Here is a 22231-nt window from a genome sequence, read left to right on the forward strand (position 1 = left end):
ACAGAAACCACAAGCTGATTGCCATCCAGTGAACAAGATTCTGTATAAAAGCCCAACTTAATGAAACTCCTTACAAAATGACAATTCTTGGGAACTAATGGACTTTCAAAAGAAAGTATAGGGTTCCTTGAGAACTGAACTATTTACTCAGAGCAAGATCTTGATGGCACTTGGAAACCAGACTAAAGTCATTAGTTGAGGCTCTACAGCTGCTGGACCAACACATGCTTTTCAGATCCCAGTGTTTTGCAGTCTAGCTTATGTAACTCAATTTTACTTGTTAAGTGGTCTCCTATGCTATACATGTTTTGTTTGGATCCTGCTGGTTTTTGGACTGCTGCATTGTACTTTAACCTGATTTTTACTCAAAACCATGTCTTTTATATGATGCCATTGGTATTTAAGGAGCCAACTCTTGCAAGAGGACCATCTATTCAAATTTGACGCTATTCATATTAGAAAAAAACGAGTAAGGAAAGACCTGTACAGATTTCAATATTTATGTCTGGTATGGGAAATTAGATAAAGGGAAGACTTTCTCTTCTCATAATATTAGACATTTAGAAATTCTCCATTGACTATATTTGTTTTTATGCAAGAAACTTTTCTTACCTGTTTTGAAAGGCAAATGTTGAGATACTTTAAAATCCTTTGGCACTGCTTGGGTAGAAGCACTTGCTTTCAGACCTAATTGAAAAGAAATAATGAATTATTATTTGATGTTAATTATTTAATTGAAACTAAAATATTATGATTAATTCCCATTAGCAGTATTTTGCATCATTTTAAGAAATAGTGTTTGATAAAGAGAGTAATTTTACAAAGAAATTATTCTGCAAAGTTCATGCATGAAGCTTAAACACCAGACTTAAAGTATCATATATGTAAAATATCCAACAAATGCAACTGAATTTAGGTTCCATGAACAGAGCTCTGCTAAGGATTGAGTGTTCTCACCAATCAATTCCCTAACAATCTGTTGCCTAGGTTGAGAAAGTTTCCAGAACAGAATGAGCAGCGATAGGATGATCAATTGGCAAAAAAACAACAACACAAAAAACAAAAACAAAACCCTGGTGTCTTCTGTGGATTGAAGCTTCTATTAGATCCCAATTCCTTTTGCAGCAGAAAAGATTCCTTTCACAGTGGAAACTATATCTATCCATCAATGACACAATGGAAAATAAACCCTCCAATATTCAAAGGACATTAAAATAAGTTAAATTATGTAGATGCATAATTTGTTCTAACAGGAGTGGAAAGCTCACTGCAATAAAGAGAAATTGTACAGCAGCAGTGACAGCAGTGAATTTGGAACTGATAAAATGTAATATTTTATATTTTTGGTGCAAGAAGAAACAGAACTAATACTGAGACTTTTTGAACCCTATCATAACTTATTTAGCACAATTGTAACTCAAATTTCTTTCAAATTAGCCCTCTGTATGTGTTTGAGTAGACCATAAATAAAACAAGCAAACAAAAAAATCAGTAGGCATTACAGATTTTGTTAAAAATTCAACTATTTTATTAATTAGATTGACAATACAGACTGAACAGAGCACATAGTGCTGAGTGACACCTAAACGAATTGTATGACCGCATCAAGATATTTTTAGCTTCTAGGTTCATAGTTAGCATCCCAATACTCAGTTCTATAGTTCAACAGTGTGGGATAATCTGTAAGCAGATAGTGACCTACAGTGAGTAGGTAGATAGTGACATATATATATATATATATATATATAGGTATATATATATATACATACATACACACACACACACACACACACACACACAACCAGATCACTTTCTGCTGAACTCCACATGAATTTACGTAGACAATCTACCTTCTCAGCAAGAATCAAGTATTATATAGAATTTGAAATTCAATTTTCAGGTTGCACAGTATAAACGTAATTCCAAATATATCCAAATTGTTGAATTTTGTTGCTGTTTGTTCTACAGTACCTTAGAATTATAAACCTCCCAACACTAAATTACCCTTATGAGGTGAATTTTGCTTGATAACATAGAAGAAACTCCAGAGATGCCTGGGGACGATAATTAGGTGGATATCCAATTTAGGTATCCAAGTAGAACAATTCATATATTGTTACATGCTGTAAGATAGCAACTTTATTCTGACTGACTCTGACTCAGTTACAACTTCCTTACCGTGTGCTACTTCATAGATTTATAACAATACGCTGTTCCTAAAGGAATTAATGAGGTGTACACACAGAAGTCTTATCCTCATGTCCTGGTAACCCCCCTTTTTATGCCACGTCCTCATGAAGTTGCCTTTATTTTATTACCTGCCATCTGACACATGAATTAGCCTAAAGTCATCTTCAAGTATTCCAGTTTTACAGTAGTGTTTTCCCTTTTCTCCCAGCAGAGTTTTTGCCACGATACAATATGACAGGCTTTACCGATGGTTGTTGACATCATTAGACTGCTTCAGGTATGCCTCCTTCTCTCCCATCACTGGGACCGTCCTCCCTTTTTCTTTCAGTTGAACAAGAGAGGACAATTGGCTTCCATGGAGGCACAAGTCTGTGCAATAACTCACTGGCACTTTCCAAAGCGCATATCAAATCTTATGCAGGTTCCTTATCAACTGAGGTTTAATGCTGTTTTGAAAAAGCACTAGTCCTGTGTTGCACAGAAAGTCCACTTAAACTGAGAAGAAAAAAACCTGTTTCTATCAACTGTGTATTTGTAAAGGAATTTAGAGCTGACCTTGGGGACGGCATGAGAGACTGTTATAGGAAGAATCTGGAGAAGAGATTACATGGCCCTGAGGTAGAGGGAAGCATAAAAAAGAAACTCAAAATAATCCTGCCTTAATTTTGTTTAGTAGAAGATGGGACAGAAACTTGGACAGGCTTTCAAGGTTCTGTTATTCTATCCTATTACAGTAAAGAGTATTCCTGGAATCCCTGCTCTGCCTGTTACTTGACCTGGGCTACCTCAAAGGGTGGGTGCACTGTTAATAGTTCTTTCACCATTAAGTGCATTACAGATTTTCTGCCTATTGCCATAAGAGATTTTGTGTGGCATCAGTGTAGCTTTTTCCAATAAAATAAGTATTTTAATTTTCCCGTTCAATGTTGAGAAACTAAACTTTATTCCATTGCAAATTCTTCCTGTCATCTCAGCTGAAACAGGAAGGAGAAGGAGGTCTATGGGACATAGAGGGCATGGAGGGCAGAGAACAATGAAAGATTGGATGAATCTTCACTGAAACTGAAATCAAGCTGTTCCTTGAGGGGGAACTGGGTTGTTTGTCACTCCTCCTAGAAAGCACAAATTCACGGAACAGCAGATGAGGGTATCTTTGAAGGCAAACACTGACGTAGCTCTAAGCTGCCTAGATATGCCAGTTGTCACATGCAGAGAATCATTACTGGCAAGTTTTTCTAAAGGCAACAAAGCTGGTTAGTGCTCCTTTTGATAGAAAAAGGTAGGAGCACAAATATTGTTCTGGAGTTGCGCTAGTTTTCTCTCTCTCCCCATCCATTTGCAGGTGATTGGAAGAAGATACAATAAATGAATTAACTGACTTAATTGGAATAAAGCTTTCTGGAACCATGATGTGAACTGGAACCATCTTGGTAAAAGATCCACTGCCACCAAGATAGTGATGAAAACTTGCATTTCAGGGAAATCAGTACTAAAACCCAAACACAACATACCTCATATCCCTGCAGGAGAAGACAAGGTTGTAACAGTCTGGCTTAGCAGTCTGATTGAGCACCCATCAACAGACATGTTCCATCTAAGCCCAGACATATGGATCCTGTGACTGCTGTGTCCACCTGATTTCATGATGAGTGAGTTTAATAGTCTAGAATTGTTTTTGGTTCTCATCATCAGTGCAAAAGTGCATAAGGCACTCATTCCAAAAAATGCCTCTAGTGTAGGAAAGCATTTTTTAATTCCAAGAAACAGTCTTCATTAACAACAGCACAGTTCCATTTGGCAAGTAGAAACAATTTAGAATAAAAGGTGCAAAAGTAAAAGATCCCCTTGTTCATAAGCAGTAGCTTGAAGAAGAACAGTGCCAAGAGCTGAGTTCATACATCAGTTTGAACAATGAAAGGATGGTTGGGGTCCAGATGATACAAGAGAGGCTAGGAAGAGAAGAGTAATCCACTTACATGAACTTCCATTCTTTAAGATGCATTAAAACTCTGTGATGTGGAGCAAAATAAAGGATAAAATCAGGGAATTTGTTTGTTTATTTATTAACTCTGCCATCTGTTGATTGCTTATGTCTAGAGCTCCTCCCATTTCTTTCTCAAATGCCTCACAAGTTCTCACAGGTGTCCTGAACAGGAACATCAGGAGACCTCCCTCCCTGTCCCCTCCACTTGTGCCTGTGACCTGTCAGCCAGCTAGTTTGGACACAGCTTTGCCACTCCTTTAGAACAGCATTAGACCCTTACTCATGAAGGAACACTACTGTGGATGTTTTCTATCCAACAGAAATTGTATAAAACACATATAACTGCTTTAAACTAATCAAGAGACCACGATTTAGAACTGTACCTTGTTTATCATCAGTAACTGTATCCTGAATCAGTGCAGCTTTACCAGGTTTCTCATCAAGTAAAGTCTGTTTATAGCCGAAAAGGTACCCATTTGTGAAAGTTAAAAAAAAAAAAAGGAAAAGAAGGAAGACACAAGTTTAAGTTGAAATCAGGTCATTCAAAAAACTACAGGCTGAAAGAAGCCAATATCTGGGGGAGATGTGGAAGAGAATGCCTCTAAGGATAAATTAAAATGCCTCAATTATTTGTATAATTTTGTTTTGAACTTAAACCAGTTTTTCTAAGATAAGCTGGTAGTTTGATCTGTACAGCAAAAGAATCACACAATTGTGTTACATGCAGTATAATCTTACGCAAGTTTGTTCAGAAGTATAGTACAAACTTACTAATATGTTTGTTCAGGATTGCAGCCTAGCACGATTCTGTTAACATTATTTTTATCACAACTTGCGGTTTGCCAGTGGTGCTGCATTACAATGGCAAATTAACGCTTGACAGACACGTGAGCACAACTTGGATGTTTTATGAACACTGTTCAGATAAGCTAGTTTATACAATCCCAGCAAAACACCAAACCACAATATTTTATATAGTTATGGTTCAGCAACGCTTTACTGGGGAATACTCTCATGAAGCTAATTCTTTTTCTTTGATTGTACAGATAGAGAAGCATAATTTCATTGTGGTGGTAAAAGGTACCCCCCCCATACACATGTGAGCGGCATTCACTAACAACTGTACAAGATGCCTGCCCACACATGTGAACTGCTTAAAGTGCCCTTGCAAGAAAACATTCACAGCAAGCTGAATTGGCCCTGAGTGGCAACAGGGGGAGGAATCAGTCAGGAACCAGTGGCCCAGTAAACCAAATTGTTTATATGCACTGACCATATCTCAGAGATAGTATAGCTAGGATGCTGATCTAGTAGGAAGGGATAAATAATGAGAAGGCCATCCAGATGAGTTTATCTAAAACATTCCAACATTATGCTGCAATTTACATTGTGTCTGCCTTTTTCTTTGTCTTGCCTTCGCAATGGGGTAGGCCAAGGGTACATAAGTTGTGGTTCTGCTTTTGCTCAGGGCTGCTCAGCAAGCTGCCAATGCTTTGCTGACAGCCGGTGTACACTGTAGTTGTTTGCATGCTTAATAAATTTATGTTGTATCTTCAACCTTTGTTTAAATGAGCCAGGTTCTGGCTACAACATTATTAACGACACAAAAGGCATGCAAGTAAATTGTTACACACTGATCAAAGCAATAATTCTAAAAAATAAATGGTCACCAACTGGTTCAACAGAAGCTGCCTCAAACAGAATCAGTGGCTCTGAGTTATTTGGATCTTCGCATACAGTTTCAAGCTGATTATATTAAAAATATAAGAGAGAAAGAGAGAGTGATGGGGAGAATGAATATTAATCTCTGGTGAGAAAAGTACAGGAAGGTTTCTTTCTACTTCTAAAAATTCAGGAATGAATTAAATAATATTTTGACTATTTCTAACAATGAACCCAGAACTCAAACAAAGTATGCAAAGACTTCAAAATTTACACTTGCTGTTTTTAATTAAAGAAGGAAAACATTAGGTATGAGCTGGCCAGAGGTGATCCTTAAGAATGCACAGCTGACTCCATATCTGGATACAAGGCTTCATTCTCTTGTCAAGGATTCAGTATTTCATAAAATAGAATTCTCCCATAATTCCTCCCACTTTGGTAACCTCCATAATACCTTCTTTTTTGGCTAACTATGCTGGACCCAAACACAATAAACTACACCCTGTTGTGGCATCGAGCAGCTGCACCATGATTACAGTGTTCACCTTATCAGCATTAAACCTCAGGTAATTGAATCTAGTCTTCTTTCTCTGGTTTATGGTCTTCCATCTGAGGGGTACATTGCTTAAACAACTCACACTGCTCTCTGGAAGGGTTTAAACTGCTGCTGTCCAACCAATCCTTCACAACCCATGCAAACAGTTAAGTTTTGGTGGTTAAACAAAAAAGTTGCTAGAGAAAACGTTGCTTTATTATTGGCCACCAACCCACTTAGATAAATGCACTAAAGCAACAGAGAGAGAGGAAAATAACCTACTAAAGACAATTATGAAGTGAAGAGTGTTTTAGGCATGAGTTGTTCATACCTCAGTCCTACTGAAATCCCTTGTCTGTTGATTTACTGACAATGATTCTGAATAAGAATTCAGTACATGATCACTTTTAGGCTTAAGGGAAGCTGGAAAGGAAAAAAGATGGTTAAGCACCTCAGTCTTTATAATAATGATTTTCTAGACTTATTTTCTTATTGATTTCTACTTTAGTACATTGTATAACCTAATGACAACAATTGGCCACTATTCTACTTCATAGTACAAGAGTGGAGTTTTTTATTTTGTGATCATCTTTTGAACCACGGTTCCCATATATTTAAAAATACTTTAAAAACTGAATAAGTTAGTCACGTAAGCGGCATCATTTAGTTGATCTCGATATACCAATACAAGAGAATATATGCAGCTACGGGTTCAACTATGGAGTCCTTGGTTCTCTCTGGGCCTGGTTGTTTGATTGCAGACGTTTCATCACCTGACTAGGTAACATTATCACTGCTAGTAAATAAGGAGTTTGCTCCCTATTTATATACAGTAGCTTGCCCTGCCAGTGTTGGTGGGGGTGTGGTTTTCTCCTTGGTAGTTCCTTGATTAGAGTATTGTTTTCTGCTTGATCCTTTGTCTGGTGTTAATCCCTGCTTATCTGAGTGTGGAAAGGATGTGTTCCGGTCTTTTTGTTTCCTTCTTGGCTTTCTTATTGTCTCTTTTGAATGGTGTGTCGATGTGGTTTATCTCTATGTGTCTATTGATAGCTGATGTGTCTGAGTGCCAAGCTTCCAGAATTCCCTCATATTTTTGGATTTAGCTTGGTCTAGGATGCTTACAGTTTCCCAGTTGAAACTATGGTTGAGTCTGTCCATGTGTTGTGAGATTAAGGAGTTTTCATCCTGTCTCCTGACTGCTACTTGGTGTTCATGGATGCGCTCTGCTAGTCTTCTGCCTGTCTGTCCTACATAGTGGCTGTTACAGTCCTTGCATTGTATATTGTAGATGACTCCTGTCCCCCCGCCCCCCTTGGGCTACTGGGTCTTTTGATTTACTTAGGATGTTTTGGAGAGCTTTCACTGGTTTGTGTGCTATGGTGATGCCATGTGGTTGTAATGGTTGCTTCTGAGATGTTTTTGATTATTGGATGTGTTATCCTTTTCATAGCTTGTGTTGGTTATGCTGTAGTGGGTTGAGTGGTCAGGCACTTTTTGATAAGTGTACCCAAGTGCACTTTTTGATCTTGATGTACCCAAAAAGACTAAGCTGATGGTGAACTTGGTTAATGCTTAGATGGGAGACCACAAGGAAAGCTTAGGGCTATAGGCTAGACTGGGAAATTAAAATGAAATAACTAGGGAGAAAGTATTAGAAAGGTACTTTTGGTTTGGACAGATAAGATAGTGCTATTCAGTCACTGTATTTTCTCTGGGATGAAAGTATGGGAAGTTTCTGATTATTCCCAGAAAGTTGTAACTAAAAAGTATCTCTTAAAAAATAGGCAATATAGTTTAGGACCATTTCACTTCCATGCACTCAAAACTGGCATAAATGGTACTAAATCTTTCTAAGCAAACTCAGAAATTCTGACTGGGTCATTCACATAAGGATCCCAACTTTCTTTGTGTGATAGTGCCTCTTTAAATATAAGAACAATACCAAGGCCAGAAAAAAACCCCATATAAAATATTTTCCATACCAGTACTTTAATATCCAAAGGGTACTATACTTATTTTTCAATTGGGAAAGTAAGATTTATAGAAGAGCAGTAATCTCATTAGACCCATTAAAGCTACATTAGCTGCTATAATGCCAAAACACACATAGGGTTTTTTGGGGGGGAATAATTGTGACCTTAAAGAGAAATCCAGTAATTGTTTGCAGTTGTTATTCTACAGAGACATAATGTACTATAAAGTACATTGCAAGGTCATGGATATAAGATTAAAAATAACATCAGCACAGTATGGATTAATCATATTGGAAGCATCTAGATGAACGCTGTAGTGCCAAAAAGCCTTCCAGCTTCCAGGTTGTAAGCCAATAATTTTAAGGATTTTATAACACAGACATCATCAACACGTTAGCCAAGCTTTTTGGCTAGCGGCCTTCTGTTAAGCTAGCCCTATCACTATTATTTAAAAAAACTGAATGCCTACAGTTTCAGAGTGTCTTTCCTATAATTGCTATAATTAAAAGGCTGTTTCAATTAATTGAAAACTTATATACAAACACTGAAGCTTCACCTGCATGAAGATAGTCAGGCAAGAGCGTCTCCGGCAAGGTGTCTGGCAACAGGTAGCCATTCTTCCGAGCAACCACAAGGTGAAAGGCAGCACAGAACTCTGCTAATGTCAGTGCTCCATCACAGTCAACATCACTAAGTTCCCTGCACATAAGTTAGTTATTATACAACCATATTTCAGAGAACCAAAAATTGATGCTACACCACACTTCACTCATATAGATCTTAACATTTAGACTACCGTAATTTATAATTTTAACAAAAATAATGTTTTATTACAATTACAATTATAAATGACAATTGTAATTTATAATAAAAATAAACGGTAATAAAATTACAATTAAACTATTGTAGTTTTTAAAAATTACATTATGTAATAGCAGTTTAAGTAATTTACATTGCGATGCTTATTTGTACAACAAGGCAAGTTTAGAAATGTTGTAAGATCCAAAAAAAGTTGAAATGGGTAATTCCAATACGAGCTAAACTACTACTGTTTTAAAGAATCAGGATATGATTTCTATTTAAGTGATCACAAATTATGCAATTTGGTACTTATATGTTATGCATTAATATGGATTGTATGTTCGATACTAATTAGTTTTCATATAACAAGCACAATTAGAAGTGAAGCTTATGATGTTAACTATTCCGGATGTACATTTATTTGAACTTGGTTTAATGTATTATACTCTTAGGCTCATTAAAATATTCTTTAGAACATTTTTAGACTACAGTGCTATTCAAATTTTGTTAGGCCGCCGAAAAGATAAAAGCATAAAATAAATATTAATGCGCTCTCTGCTTTGCTTGGACCTCAATGCGAGCAATTACTGAAGATTTTTTCTGTTGCACTGGTTTTACATACATACATAGAAAAAGACACACACAGAAAGATAAAACAATATTCTGAATTACAAAATAGTACTTACCATATGTGTGAAAGCTCAGGGATGGGCAGTTTAGACTTTGTGAAGAAATTCTTAGCCACAGAACCTGTTAAAAATTATGGCCAAAAAGCAGTAAAATAAATAACTCAGCAACAAATTTTCTACTGGGATACTTCTGATACTATTTTTTAAAAAATGAATTGGTTTACAGGTTATTGTCTGCTGTTTATATTAGCCTAGTACACTGTTTTTGTTATTAACTTGAATAGCAATTATTATAATTTCTTGCGATCATCAATATTTTATTGTTCAGAAAAATATTTTGAGGCTTCTGAAGGACAGTCTTAATCTGTTGTCATTTTTGTTGTTGTTCAGTCGTTAAGTCATGTCCAACTCTTCATGACCCCATGAACCATATTGCGCCAGGCCTTCCTGTCCTTCACTGCCTCCCTGAGTTTGCTCAGTTTCATGCTCATTGCTTCACTAAATGCTAACACTAAATACCTCATTTGTTGAAGGATCTTAAGCAAAATAGAATTTGAAATTATATTCTGTATATTTTCAAACTATAGTTAAATACTACCTGGAAATTTGTACTGAGCCTTTGCTGCTGTCTCTGTGTGCATGCACGCGCGCACACACACACACACACACACACACACACACCCTATAGGGAAAGAATATACTGTATGTATGTATGTATGTACATACCATATATCCATACTATAAGTGTCCCCCAAAGTCTGAAAAATTATTTAAAACAATAAAGTTAATAATGCAATAACAAAAATTAAATAATGATCAATAATAAAACCTACAAAAAGAGTACAATTTGAAATATAATAAAACTTCAATAAAAACATATACTGAAGTATCAATACATCATATGGTATGAAATGACATCAACCTTCAAAGGCCCTATGGAACAGCTCTGTTTTAACCACCTTCTGAAATGTTGCCACGGTGGCTGTTCCAGTCTGATTTCAGGAGGAAGGCTGTTCCATAGGGGTTTTGCCATCACAAAAATGGACCTTCTCCTGCCCCTCACTGACTGGACCTTACATGGACCGGATACCTTGAGCAATTCCATTTCAGCCAAGAGGACTGGGCATATTGTTTCTACTTGAAAATCCCACCGATTTCTTTGGCCCTGAATCTATTTATTTATAAACATAAACCTCTGACCTACTCAAAAGACTTGTTTAATATATCTGAATGCCTTGCATTTGAATAAATGCCAATTGTGGGTGCCTATATTCCTATGTGTATCCAAAAAAACAAAGCCATCTCCATGATGAACTCACAGACATATTTCATAAAGTTTTCTTGGAAACAATATGAATGTGGATTGCCCTTGACATCTGGGATTTTTTTTTTTTAATTTCCATGTGCATGTGTGGAAGCAAATGCTTAACAATTATTTTCAATACATACTTTCTGATCTTAATCAAAAGTAAAATCCTACAAAGGAAATGAAAATTCACTTTTATCAGAATACTTAAATTCCAATAAGAGGTAGACAGCAATAATAAAGCCTAAAGCAGACAGATTTTAATTTAAAATGCATAACTTTTTTTATGAGCTACCAGATGAAACTGAGATTTCAATGAAACAGTTTTCATATACAGTTTTTTATTTTATAGAGCCAATTTAAATAACCAAGGATATCTGTTTGTTTAAACTCAGCAATAGGACTGCAGCAAGATGCATATTACTTCACAGGACCAAAGTCTAAATACTGTCAACAGTGTAGAAGATCGATTCCTAAGTTGATTAGGTATACACATCATATTAATAGGACTAATAAAAACTGAAGCATGCTGCTCCCTTTCCTTCTACCTTGACATTAAAAGCCTTTTCCTGATTTCATTCAACTACAGTTTGCCATAATTAATATTGGGAAATTACAGTTTCAGTACTAGTATCGAATTATGTTTTTCAATTCTGTTTTGGAGGAAGCTAAGTCCACCAGTACTTCATTTTTTAAAAGAAGGTTATTTTTCTCATTAAGCAGCAATAGCTTAAATAGCTTGGAAATGCATTACTATTTTATTCATGTTTTCCTATCATAAATTATTATTATATTATTATTATTATTAGACTTGTACCTCTGAAGGGAGAACAAACGTGCTGTGATGTGTTAATATTGTTATTTATAAACTATGATTTATGAGAAAAAATATTACAAAAAATGCAAAATAGTAAAATAAATCCATAACTTTATATATTTAAAGTTATGAATATTTAAATATTCACCAGCATTCCAATTTAAGTAAATAGGACCTGAAAGTATTTAATTTTGTTTATATCACACCCCATATGTTTTATTGAATATTATACATTTAAAAGTAATACAGGATTTATTCCAAAATCACCTATGTATTTATTTATTTGTCTAATTTATAAAGATGCCCATCTTTATAAAAAAATAAATAATAGATGGGGAGATGTTAATAATAATGGGGCCACTGAGGTCTCCAGACCTGCTGACATAACCAGGTCTTGAGGGATCTTCGGAAGCTCAGAAGTGATGAGGCCAACCTCACCTCAGAATGTTGAAGATCCTACAACACGAGTGCAACAGCAGAAAAGGCCCACCACCTAGGGCCTGCCAAATGTAGCTCCCTAGACAACAGAATTCATAACTCTGCTGGATCTGGTGGGACAGGCAGATGAAATTGTGGAGAGGCAGTCCCTCAAATAGCCCAGTCCCATGCCATGAAGGGCTCTAAAGGTCAACACCAGGACCTCGAATTGGACTGGGAAACAAACTGGTAACCAATGCAGCTTGCGAAGCAGAGGCATAATGTATGTTCTACCAGAAACACACATAACTGCTCGCGCTACTGCATTTTGCACCAGCTGAAATTTCCAGATACTCTTCAAGGGCAGCCCCATGTAGAGCACATTGCAGTAGTCTAACTGGGAGGTGACCAGGATATGAGTTACTCTGAGTAGGGCCCCTCGATCTAAAAATGGGTGCAAATCGTGCACAATATGAAGTTGTGCAAAGGCCCTCTTAGCCACAATTGCCATTTAGCCACAAGTCACAAGTCCAGGAAGCCCCCAGATTGCACACTGGGTCTGTTTGGGGCAGTGCAACCCTATCCAGCACCAAAGATGGTATAGTTCTAGAATGGGAGGGCCTCAAAACCCAAAGCCACTCAGTCTTGCCACGGTTCACTGAAGCTTGTTGTTCCCCATCCAGATGCTCACAGCCTCCAGACACCAGGATAAGACATCCACAGCATCACTTAACTCATCAGGACTGGAGATGTACAATTGGGTGTCATCAGCATACTGATGATACCTCATCCTATGGTGACAGATGAGCTCATCCAGCAGTCTCATGTAGATGTTGAATAGGAGAGGAGACAGCACCAACCCCTGTGGCACCCCACACAGTAGAGGCCGAGGGCAGGATCTCTCCTCCCCGATGACCACCAACTGGAACAGACTCTGGAGAAAGATGAACCAGCACAACACCATGCTGCCCACCCCAGTCCTCTGAGTCTATCCAGAAGGATACCATGGTCGATGGTATTGAAAGCCACCAAGTAAGGATGGATGCACTGCCACCATTCCGCCCACACCAGAGATCATCCAAAAGTGCAATGAATGCTGTTTCCGTCCCAGGTCTGAATCCTGATTGAAAAGGATCCAGATAATCCACTTCATTCAAGGAACTCTGAAGCTGTTGTGCAACCATCTTCTCAATCATCTTCCCCAGAAAGGGGAGGTTAGATACTGGATGAAAATTGTCTAGTATCGAAGGGTCCAGCGATAGCTTTTTGAGGACGGTAGACTCCACCAAGGCAACTTCTCCAGACTTGAGCAAGGCCATATCTCCCCATGCCCATCACCACCATAATTCTGTGGCTCACCCATTTCTCTTTGCCTACTTATCATTCAAAGTTAGATCAAAATCAACAATAAAAGCAATGCAATGATAAGATTAAAACTAAAGCTAACAAAATAGTGGCTTTATTCTGAGTCACTGTTCTATACATATTCTATGTATGTTTGCTTGGTTTATCGGCAATTGCAAATCAATTTTTTTTTTGTAATAATCTATGGCGTCATAATTTACGTACTTCTTTGGCAGAATATGATCTTTATTACCTGCGTAAAGCATAAACAGGGGAAATTCTAATTTCTTTGTGCTCAAATATTACATTGGTGTTAAAAAAAACTCTTTGATAGGACAATATATAACTCCAATTATTGTAGTAAATTACATTTAATTTCATGTAAATAATATATTTACCAATATTTGTATGTTTGTTTATTACATATCAGGGAGCCATGTCCTATTTGTTGTGTATAGCCCATCACCACCCCTATCAACACACACACACACACACACACACACACAGCTACACATTTTGCACTTTATCTATATGAATTTTGCTGTACTCGTCCAGGCTTCTCAGTCTAGTATTCCTTTCTGTGTACACAAAGGATATTACCTGAAATGAAAGAGTTGAGATCAGGCTGTAAAGACTTGAACTGATTGATGTAATATTCTCGTTGTTCCTCAGTAACTCTCCAGAGGTCATCTGGGTAATTACTACTGCTCTCCTGCAGTTCTCTTTCTATTGAGAGAGACTTCAAAAAAGAAAAATGTTTTATTTGGAAGGATAACAAAAATGCTGAGCGTCCTGATGTTTCAAAGCATTAACTGTACTCTGTTCCTACTCTGCCATTCTTTTAAAAATAGAGTTAATACTTCTGTTGAATTTACAAAACATGTTCTCCAGAAGCCATACATATCCATTGTCAAAAATGAGTGCCATGGATATTTAACAAGTGTAAACCTTTCCAGTGAAATGGTTTACAAACTAAGGAAATGAAATCTACCTATAAGGTAAAAAAGAAAACTTCTTAAATAAATGGCTAACAATCTTCACATTTCCAAACAAGGAAAATAAGACCTGTTCCAAATGTATTACAGATAAATGGTTGGACTCATTCTCAACAATAGGATGGGGAAAGATCAAATCCCGCCCAAAAACTCTAGCATGTAGCATTCCCTAAGCAAGCACACCAGAAATAAATAATTCACAAATAGAGGTTGCTTTTAGATGCCCATTAAACTCTAGTTCTATCAGTACACGAACATTAGAATACCTAAGAAGAGAAGACATGAGAAAGGGGAGTAACGAGAAGTGATTAAAAAAAAACCTATTTTATTTATTCATTTATTTGAATTTATCAGCCACCCAACTCCAACAGACTCTGGATACACCTCCAGCTAAATGCAGCTTCAACTAAAATAACCTATAACAGTGAAGAATAACGTTAGATGTGCAGCCACAAAAACCTACATAGATTAGTGTTAACACTTGTGTCCTTTCCGTCTAAAACGTTTATGCTGTCTATCTAGCAAAATTTTGAAGATTGTCCTTTCCTTGTTGCAAGTATTCATATCATAGTAACACATGGTGCACAGTGACACACACTCTTGGTTATAAATCTGTGTTTGATCATTGTGAATTAAATGAAGTTTTTAGTTTTGGCATCTTGCATACATTAATTACCGAGTGTAATTTCTAGGAAAAATTGCCCTTGATGCAACACACTTCTTTCTGACACACACAAATGTTTCTGTTCTGTAGAAACATTCACTTACACACAGCCACACAATATTTTTGGATTTTTTTTTTACAAGCTTGTCATGGCAGCATGAACTCTCAAGGTAGTGAACATTTTAATTGATTTAAGCAGTTGCCAATAAGAAAGATTTGGAAGTCTGTCTCAGTCTCAGCCCTTTGCCTTGCCCACCTCTTGCCCACTTCCTTCATACCCAAAGCACTGTGGGAAAAAGGTAGAAAAATGGTGACTGGAGGTAGATGGAAAGCAAACTAAAATATCTGGACTTGGTCCAGCACTGTTATGTCTGCTCTCCTACCTGTCAATCTATATATCCTGATATGAAAGCTAAACTAAATAAATAAATACTTATTCTGTACTTAATTAGTTGGAACAAAATCTCACTTTACCCTCTAGCTGATCCTATGTCTTCTATTGTGGTGAAATGCTTCCATTTCTCACATATTCTAAAGCTGAAAGCTTATAGTAGGTCTCAGGTATGGCTTACTAGTTGTACACCATAATTGTTCTTTGCTGCAGAATACTACTAGCAACTTCCTACTGGCTTCATTTAAGACTGGTTCATGTATTATTGATTATAGAATCAAATGTTATTTTTCAATACTATTTTAGCCCACACAGATTTATTTTCAATTGTTTTTTGCATCTCATGGAAATTACCCGAATGAGAGATGAATGAGTTGGTGCTGATTTGGACCCATAACTCCCTGAAGTTAATCCATCTTGAATAGAATGTCTAGCTTCATAGGAACCTATGAAACATTAAGAGGAAGAAATCAGAACATATGCTAAACCAACATAAAAAATGGCAATCTTTGTAACTTGCCTCATACCAAAATAATTTTATAACCACACACATACCCACACAGACATTTAAAACTCACTTTATTATCACAATCCATCATCAGGCCTGATAAAGATTAAGGAAAAAGTTAATGAAGAAGGCTCCAACAGTAAAGAGAAAACACAGGGGTTTGATTCAGTATTTGTGAAAAGCAATGAAGAACCACTCGATGTCTTAAGATATCAGCAAACCATTTAAATTATGGAAAGTGCTCAGACTTATAGACTGGTGTACAGACACCTTAACTTTGTAAGCACAGCAGCATAGCCACATGCTCTACGATAGCCTGGTTTGCATATAACAAGTTATAACATGGTTTGTTTTCAGTTTAGCAGAATATATAAATCCTCCCCTTGTGGCTTACTATTCTTTGCTTGCACAACCACATTAATAAACTGTTTTAAAACTTGGCTTATTATCTGTAACACAGCTAAGGCTACTGGACCTCTGAGCTGACGATTATCTGTACTGATTGGTGATGATCCTCCATGATTTCCAATAGGGATCCTTCCCAGCTTTACTAGAAAGTTCCAGAGACTGAATCTAGTATCTCTCAGAACGCCAATTTTTTCTTTTTCTTTTTTGCCTGAGCTCTAGTTAAACCAGGTTTGCAACTTTCTGCAGGAGATTCAACCAACATTTTTCATGTTCACTCAATGTTACAACAAAGATGTCTATTGTTGTCATTTGTGATAAAAAACAAATAATCAATATGCTTTTACATTTTTCTAGCAGTTTTTATTTTAATTAAAAATGCTTAAATAACCTTGTCTTCAGTTTGAAAACTATGGGATCTTACCGCTGAGAAGAAAAAAAATAAGCCATTTTTATTGTAACCAATCAATCAATCAATCAATCCTAGCTTAATACAGCCATACAGTTAAGACAAGTAAAACAATTTTTTTTTTAATGCAGCATCAAATGACCAGAAGGCCTTGCACAATAATGTACTATAAATTTATAAAATCAACTTCCTTTTTATATTTTATGAACTGGTTGCAACAACAGTATATCATTTTTATACAGGTAAGTAATTTAAAAAAACAAATTACAAAGCTGCTTTTTCAACATCAGGGCACTGGTCTACCTAGCTAATATTGTTTATTCTGACTATCACATTTCTAAGAGTTCAAGTACAAGCTTGCCAAGCTCCATTATAGTGGACATGCTAGATATTTCTTACTGGAAGCATAAGAAAGTAAAGTATATGTACGTAAAGTACATGTTTTGTTATTGTTCTCTGATCCCATTCTCCCATAATTATATATTATAATATCAAATACAAGCTGCGTAACCTGTTCACTTTTCAGCTTAAACAATTTTTCACAGTTAAAAATACAGGTCACATAATTGAAAAAAGGAAATAATACTGTGATAAAAATATATTCCTATATAGCGTGATCCTTCGTATCTTACAAGAAGAAATGCAACTTTTTCTTTCATACCAACACATTTCAGTGACACAGAAAAGAGGAAGTTGTGCAATCAGTAGTTATTGCAGCCAGAGAACAGATGAGATAGTTGGATCTGCTCATGAAAGGGTCTTTTGCCTCGTTTTCAAGAACCTCCTTTTCCACACATCATTCCTTCTTCAGTTACAGCCTACTCATTTGTAAACATTATTTTTGGATGACTGGAAGGGCTGCTATGCAAGGGTGGGAAAGAAAATAATTTCAACCAATCCCAGTGTATGTACGTATGTATTTGTGTGTATAGATAGATAGATAACTAGAGAGAGAGAGTGAGAGAGAGATGGATTTGGATACAGACCATATGTTAGGAAATAATCCTTCATACACCATTCTTGAGTAAATACCTTCAGTGTACTATTTTAACACAAGGAAAAAATGACTGAAGGCACTGATATGTCTAAAAAACAGGCTATTTAAATCTCAGCTTGCCTAACCAACTGTGGAAGTGGCTAGACATTAAAATAACTGTTTACTGGACATAAATGTGTTTTGCAAAGAATAACACACGTGTAAGATTACATTCTATATTATTTAAATATATAAATATGAAGTGTGACCACATTCTGCAGATGTCTGTCTACAATTTAGCAATATGAAACTAAAATTGTTGAGTGGATTATAGAGGGGATTTTGTAAATGACTGGAGAATATATTTATATTATTAGTTTTGTTATTATTAGTGTATATTGTAAACCAAAATGTTCCCAAGATCTCTGACACAAGTTTTTAAAGGTTCATTAGAATATGATTGTATATGATCAAGTCGGGCATGAAATATTCTAATTTACTATGTGAAAAGCATGAGCTAGAATTGGTTCCATTCTCTAGGTGCTTAAACTCCTAAACAAATCATGCAGTCCAAATTTTTTCTATCTGTGGAATCTGACCCTCCCAGGAAGGTTGCAAGCAACTAGGGCAGGTCACAAACATTTTAAAATTTTGCCTCTGACATGCTAGCTCAGAAATTTTGCATACAGGTGGCCCTTGTAATTCACAGAGGTTTTGTTCCAGCATAAAACGAGACCTAACAACTGGGAAGTTAGGCTGCATATGGTTGTTTTCCTCCTCCCATAAGCACTTCTTCCATCCATACAGGTTTTCTGTGCAATATATTTGTATTCATTCCTCCTTGCTTGGTTGTGGCAATCTCGCTGAGTCAGCCCAGCTGCGAGGCTCCACATTGCTTCCTCACAGCAACTGGCCTTCCAGAACAAGAGTGATTTTTCAGCTGCTGATAGGGGTGCTAACCTTCTCATGCCATGCGGTTGCCCTACTGCTCCACATAGCTCCCCCTCAATCTTGATGAAGGGGCCTCTTGATCACGCCTTAGGGTAGTGCTGCTTGTAGACACTCACAGCAATTGCAGCAAGCTGTAAGTGTCCAGTAGATAACACTAGCAATCAGTGGCCTGAGTAAACGACATCACCGCAGGCTGCTTGCAGAGAATACAAGCATCTAGCAGCCCAATCAAGGCATCCCACCGGACACTAGTACTGCCTGTATACCACTCATGGCTCAGAGGTCTTAACACAACTGAAATGGACAAAAGTCTAATTTCTACAGAATGTGAGGATGCCTTTTGATCATGTGACATTACCAAATATTGGCGATCTGTTGACACTGACCACTGGTAGTTCAGTTTGGCTTACTCACTCATAAACATTTATTTATTTGCCTTAAAAGTGGCATGGTATGTGTTTTTCTTGTCCAGTTTTAATCCCAAAGAAATCATTAGTTATTTTACAGAGAGAGTTCCACCATTTCATGTATAATTTGAGGGGACTCTGATTATGCAAAGTTTGAGAACCAACTTGGGGTTCCATTAAAATATTGAAAATATGAATAAGAATAGTGGTTTTACATAACAGTGATGGCAAAATGAGAATTATATAAACTTGAATCACATAAAAAAACCAATTTCTTAGATGATGCTTGCACCTATTTAAATTAATTTATAGGAACAGGAACAGAAAATTATGAGAAGACCCATTTAGTGCTATTTCTTTTTAATATATTTATGATAGGAATGATTAACCTGACTCTTCCATTGCTCTGGTGATCAGATGCCCCAAAGCAAAGTTAATCATTAACTTACCTCCATGCTGCTGCTCAAGCCCACTTCTCAATATACTATATCCATATCCTGAAGGAATTCTCTGGTAATTTGAGGGAGACGCAGGATGAGAACCAATGGGAGACATGGGGGGAGATTTCGCTTCTTCCTTCAAGACAAAAGTTGTAATAAGAAATGTAACAAGGTCATTGAATTCTAGTTAGTTAACAGTCATAGTCTGCAGAAAATGCAATACAGAGCTTGATCTGAAATAAATTTTAGTGTTTTTCCTAACCTGATTCTTGGCAGTTGAAGCAAAATAGTTCATTTTAATGGTTCATTTATTTATTCAATTTATATAGCCACCCATCTCAAACACATGACTCTGGGCAGCTAACAATGAATAAAAATAAGATTAAAAGCCAGTAGGGTTGGGGCACGTGTAATCTCCAGGGAAATGATGTTCCAGAGGGTGGGTGCCACAAAATAGAATAAAATTAAATGGTAGAATAGTTGAAATAGAATGGTACTTAATACTGGACAACCTTTTGTTAAGTGATAAGTTATGTCATTATTTGACACCTCACAAAAGTTGTTGACGCATTTAAATTTCAACCTAAAGCTTCCACATTAACACTTTGAACAGTTGTTAGTAAGTCTTTATAGTGTCATATAGGCCCAGCAAAAGCACTATGTGAACAAAAGTCTGCTTGTATTAACACTTTCTTCTCTTTCTCCTGACCCTCCCCATGAACCTTGTGAAGGATCTTTCAGTCTACTACAGTAGATTTTGAGGGTGAAGAAAAGAGCAATCAATTCTCTCCCAGTTCTACTGACAAAAGCAGCTCTATTAGAGTGAATACTCTATTGAATTTTGCTCCAAGTGATTTTCCACATAGCTAATAAAAGCTCCTTGTACCTAATAAATAGCTAATAAATAGCTAATAAATAGCTCCTTGTACCTAAAAGAAAATTGAGCAGCTCATCTGCTTAACATGGACAGCAAGTTGTTCATCTTTCTAATAGCTGAGCAATCTTAACTCTCTAAGTGAAGTGTAGACAATTCATATTTATTCTTGATAGTCTGCAATGAGTAAATAATCAACTGTAATTCCCAGTCTGTCAAGAGACTTCGCCAATAAAATGAATTAATATACTAATCAAGAAGATCTATTTGATTTTGTCAGTTTCATATCATAAAATTAAAAGCTTGTAGTTTATCCTACAATAAAAGTTATATATTTAATGGGAACTTTACCTGTTTTTCTTCTTCATCTGATCTTCTGAAACAATTTATCTCAAGTGTTGCATGTGGACTCTGAAACTTAGTTCCATGTGCTTCTGGTAGATTACTGTACCTTATTTCACTACCACTTTTCAGAGCACTAAATCGAGGTAAAGGTAATTCTTAAACAACAGAAATAAATACAAAAGAGAGGTGATTAAATAATACTATATTGTTTAGCCTATTTATTGACCAGTTGACTCCCTTTGACAACTAATGGAGTATACTTTTATATTACTTAGAAAATTAAAATTTAGTATAGTCCAAATTACTAGGAAAATACAGAGAGAGAGAAAGAACATACAGAGGTATTTCAATGCAAAGATTAATATATGTGTGTGTGTGTATACTGTAAAAACTGTGCATTGTACTATAAAACAAACCCAATCAACCTCTATGTAATACAAGAAACTCAAACATCAAAAAAGATTTGGTAAGCTACCTTATGAAAGAGTCAATTATTATACCCACGGTACTCTGTGTGGACCACATATTATATGAACCACCTGTATTTACTCATATAAATAGTATTAGATTTTGTTTTACTGAAAAGTCCTTTGTTCATAGGTAGTTGTTCTGTTTGGACCTTAGAAGGGCGTGATACAATTATGCATATAGAATATTCCATAATGCAAGAATGGCAAAAACAAGAACATATTATAAGAAATTGACCAATTGCTTCTATGTCTGACCTGGCTGACTTCCAATATCTAGTGAAATATTTACTGCTGTATCAAACTCACCCTTAGTGCAGATTTCTTACATAGAAAGATGTTTATAATAACTATTTGTTACACTCTATTTAGAGGAAAACTATTTTGGATTACAGTTCCTAATACATTTATAAGGATATAAACCCCATAAAACGTAACAGGAGGCAAAGTACATATCCATAGTCTCACACTATTAATCTGGTTCATTCACTGTAGATTAGCAATGTTAATGGAAATTATAGTTTCCTTTTGAAACAATACATTTATATAATGGTTTGGAGCTAGTGTTAATGAGACTTTAGGTATTTGATTATAATAATTATAATTAGGCCCATAGTAATTGTTTTATAAATGAAATTTCCATTTTTCCTCCATTGTAAACGGCATATTTTATTCTAATTTTTATCACAGCTATTTTATAACTTAGCAACTTCATAAAAATTCATTCTGCAGTACCATAAA

At 36.2% G+C, this 22231-nt stretch overlaps 1 protein-coding gene across 3 annotated transcripts in view; it reads right to left on the bottom strand.

The window, feature by feature from the left end:
• The window catches only part of REPS2 (RALBP1 associated Eps domain containing 2), an 85014-nt gene that overhangs the window by 41182 nt on the left and 21601 nt on the right, over positions 1-22231 (bottom strand). For 2 of the 3 annotated variants that reach the window (XM_088144893.1, XM_088144895.1), the window contains 10 exons: positions 21030-21178; positions 19814-19940; positions 16063-16154; positions 14259-14397; positions 9832-9895; positions 8901-9043; positions 6703-6794; positions 5849-5920; positions 4558-4624; positions 613-687 (listed from right to left, as the gene is read on the bottom strand). In XM_088144893.1, the coding sequence (XP_088001019.1) occupies positions 613-687; positions 4558-4624; positions 5849-5920; positions 6703-6794; positions 8901-9043; positions 9832-9895; positions 14259-14397; positions 16063-16154; positions 19814-19940; positions 21030-21178 (1020 nt within the window). The remainder of the gene's footprint in view (positions 1-612; positions 688-4557; positions 4625-5848; positions 5921-6702; positions 6795-8900; positions 9044-9831; positions 9896-14258; positions 14398-16062; positions 16155-19813; positions 19941-21029; positions 21179-22231) is intronic. The other variant, XM_088144894.1, reaches the window with a different exon arrangement.

This window comes from Python bivittatus, unplaced genomic scaffold (genome assembly GCF_059951505.1).
Source record: "Python bivittatus isolate LINGU-HERP-01145 unplaced genomic scaffold, Pbiv_v1 ctg000350_np1212, whole genome shotgun sequence".
NCBI classification, from domain to species: domain Eukaryota; kingdom Metazoa; phylum Chordata; class Lepidosauria; order Squamata; family Pythonidae; genus Python; species Python bivittatus.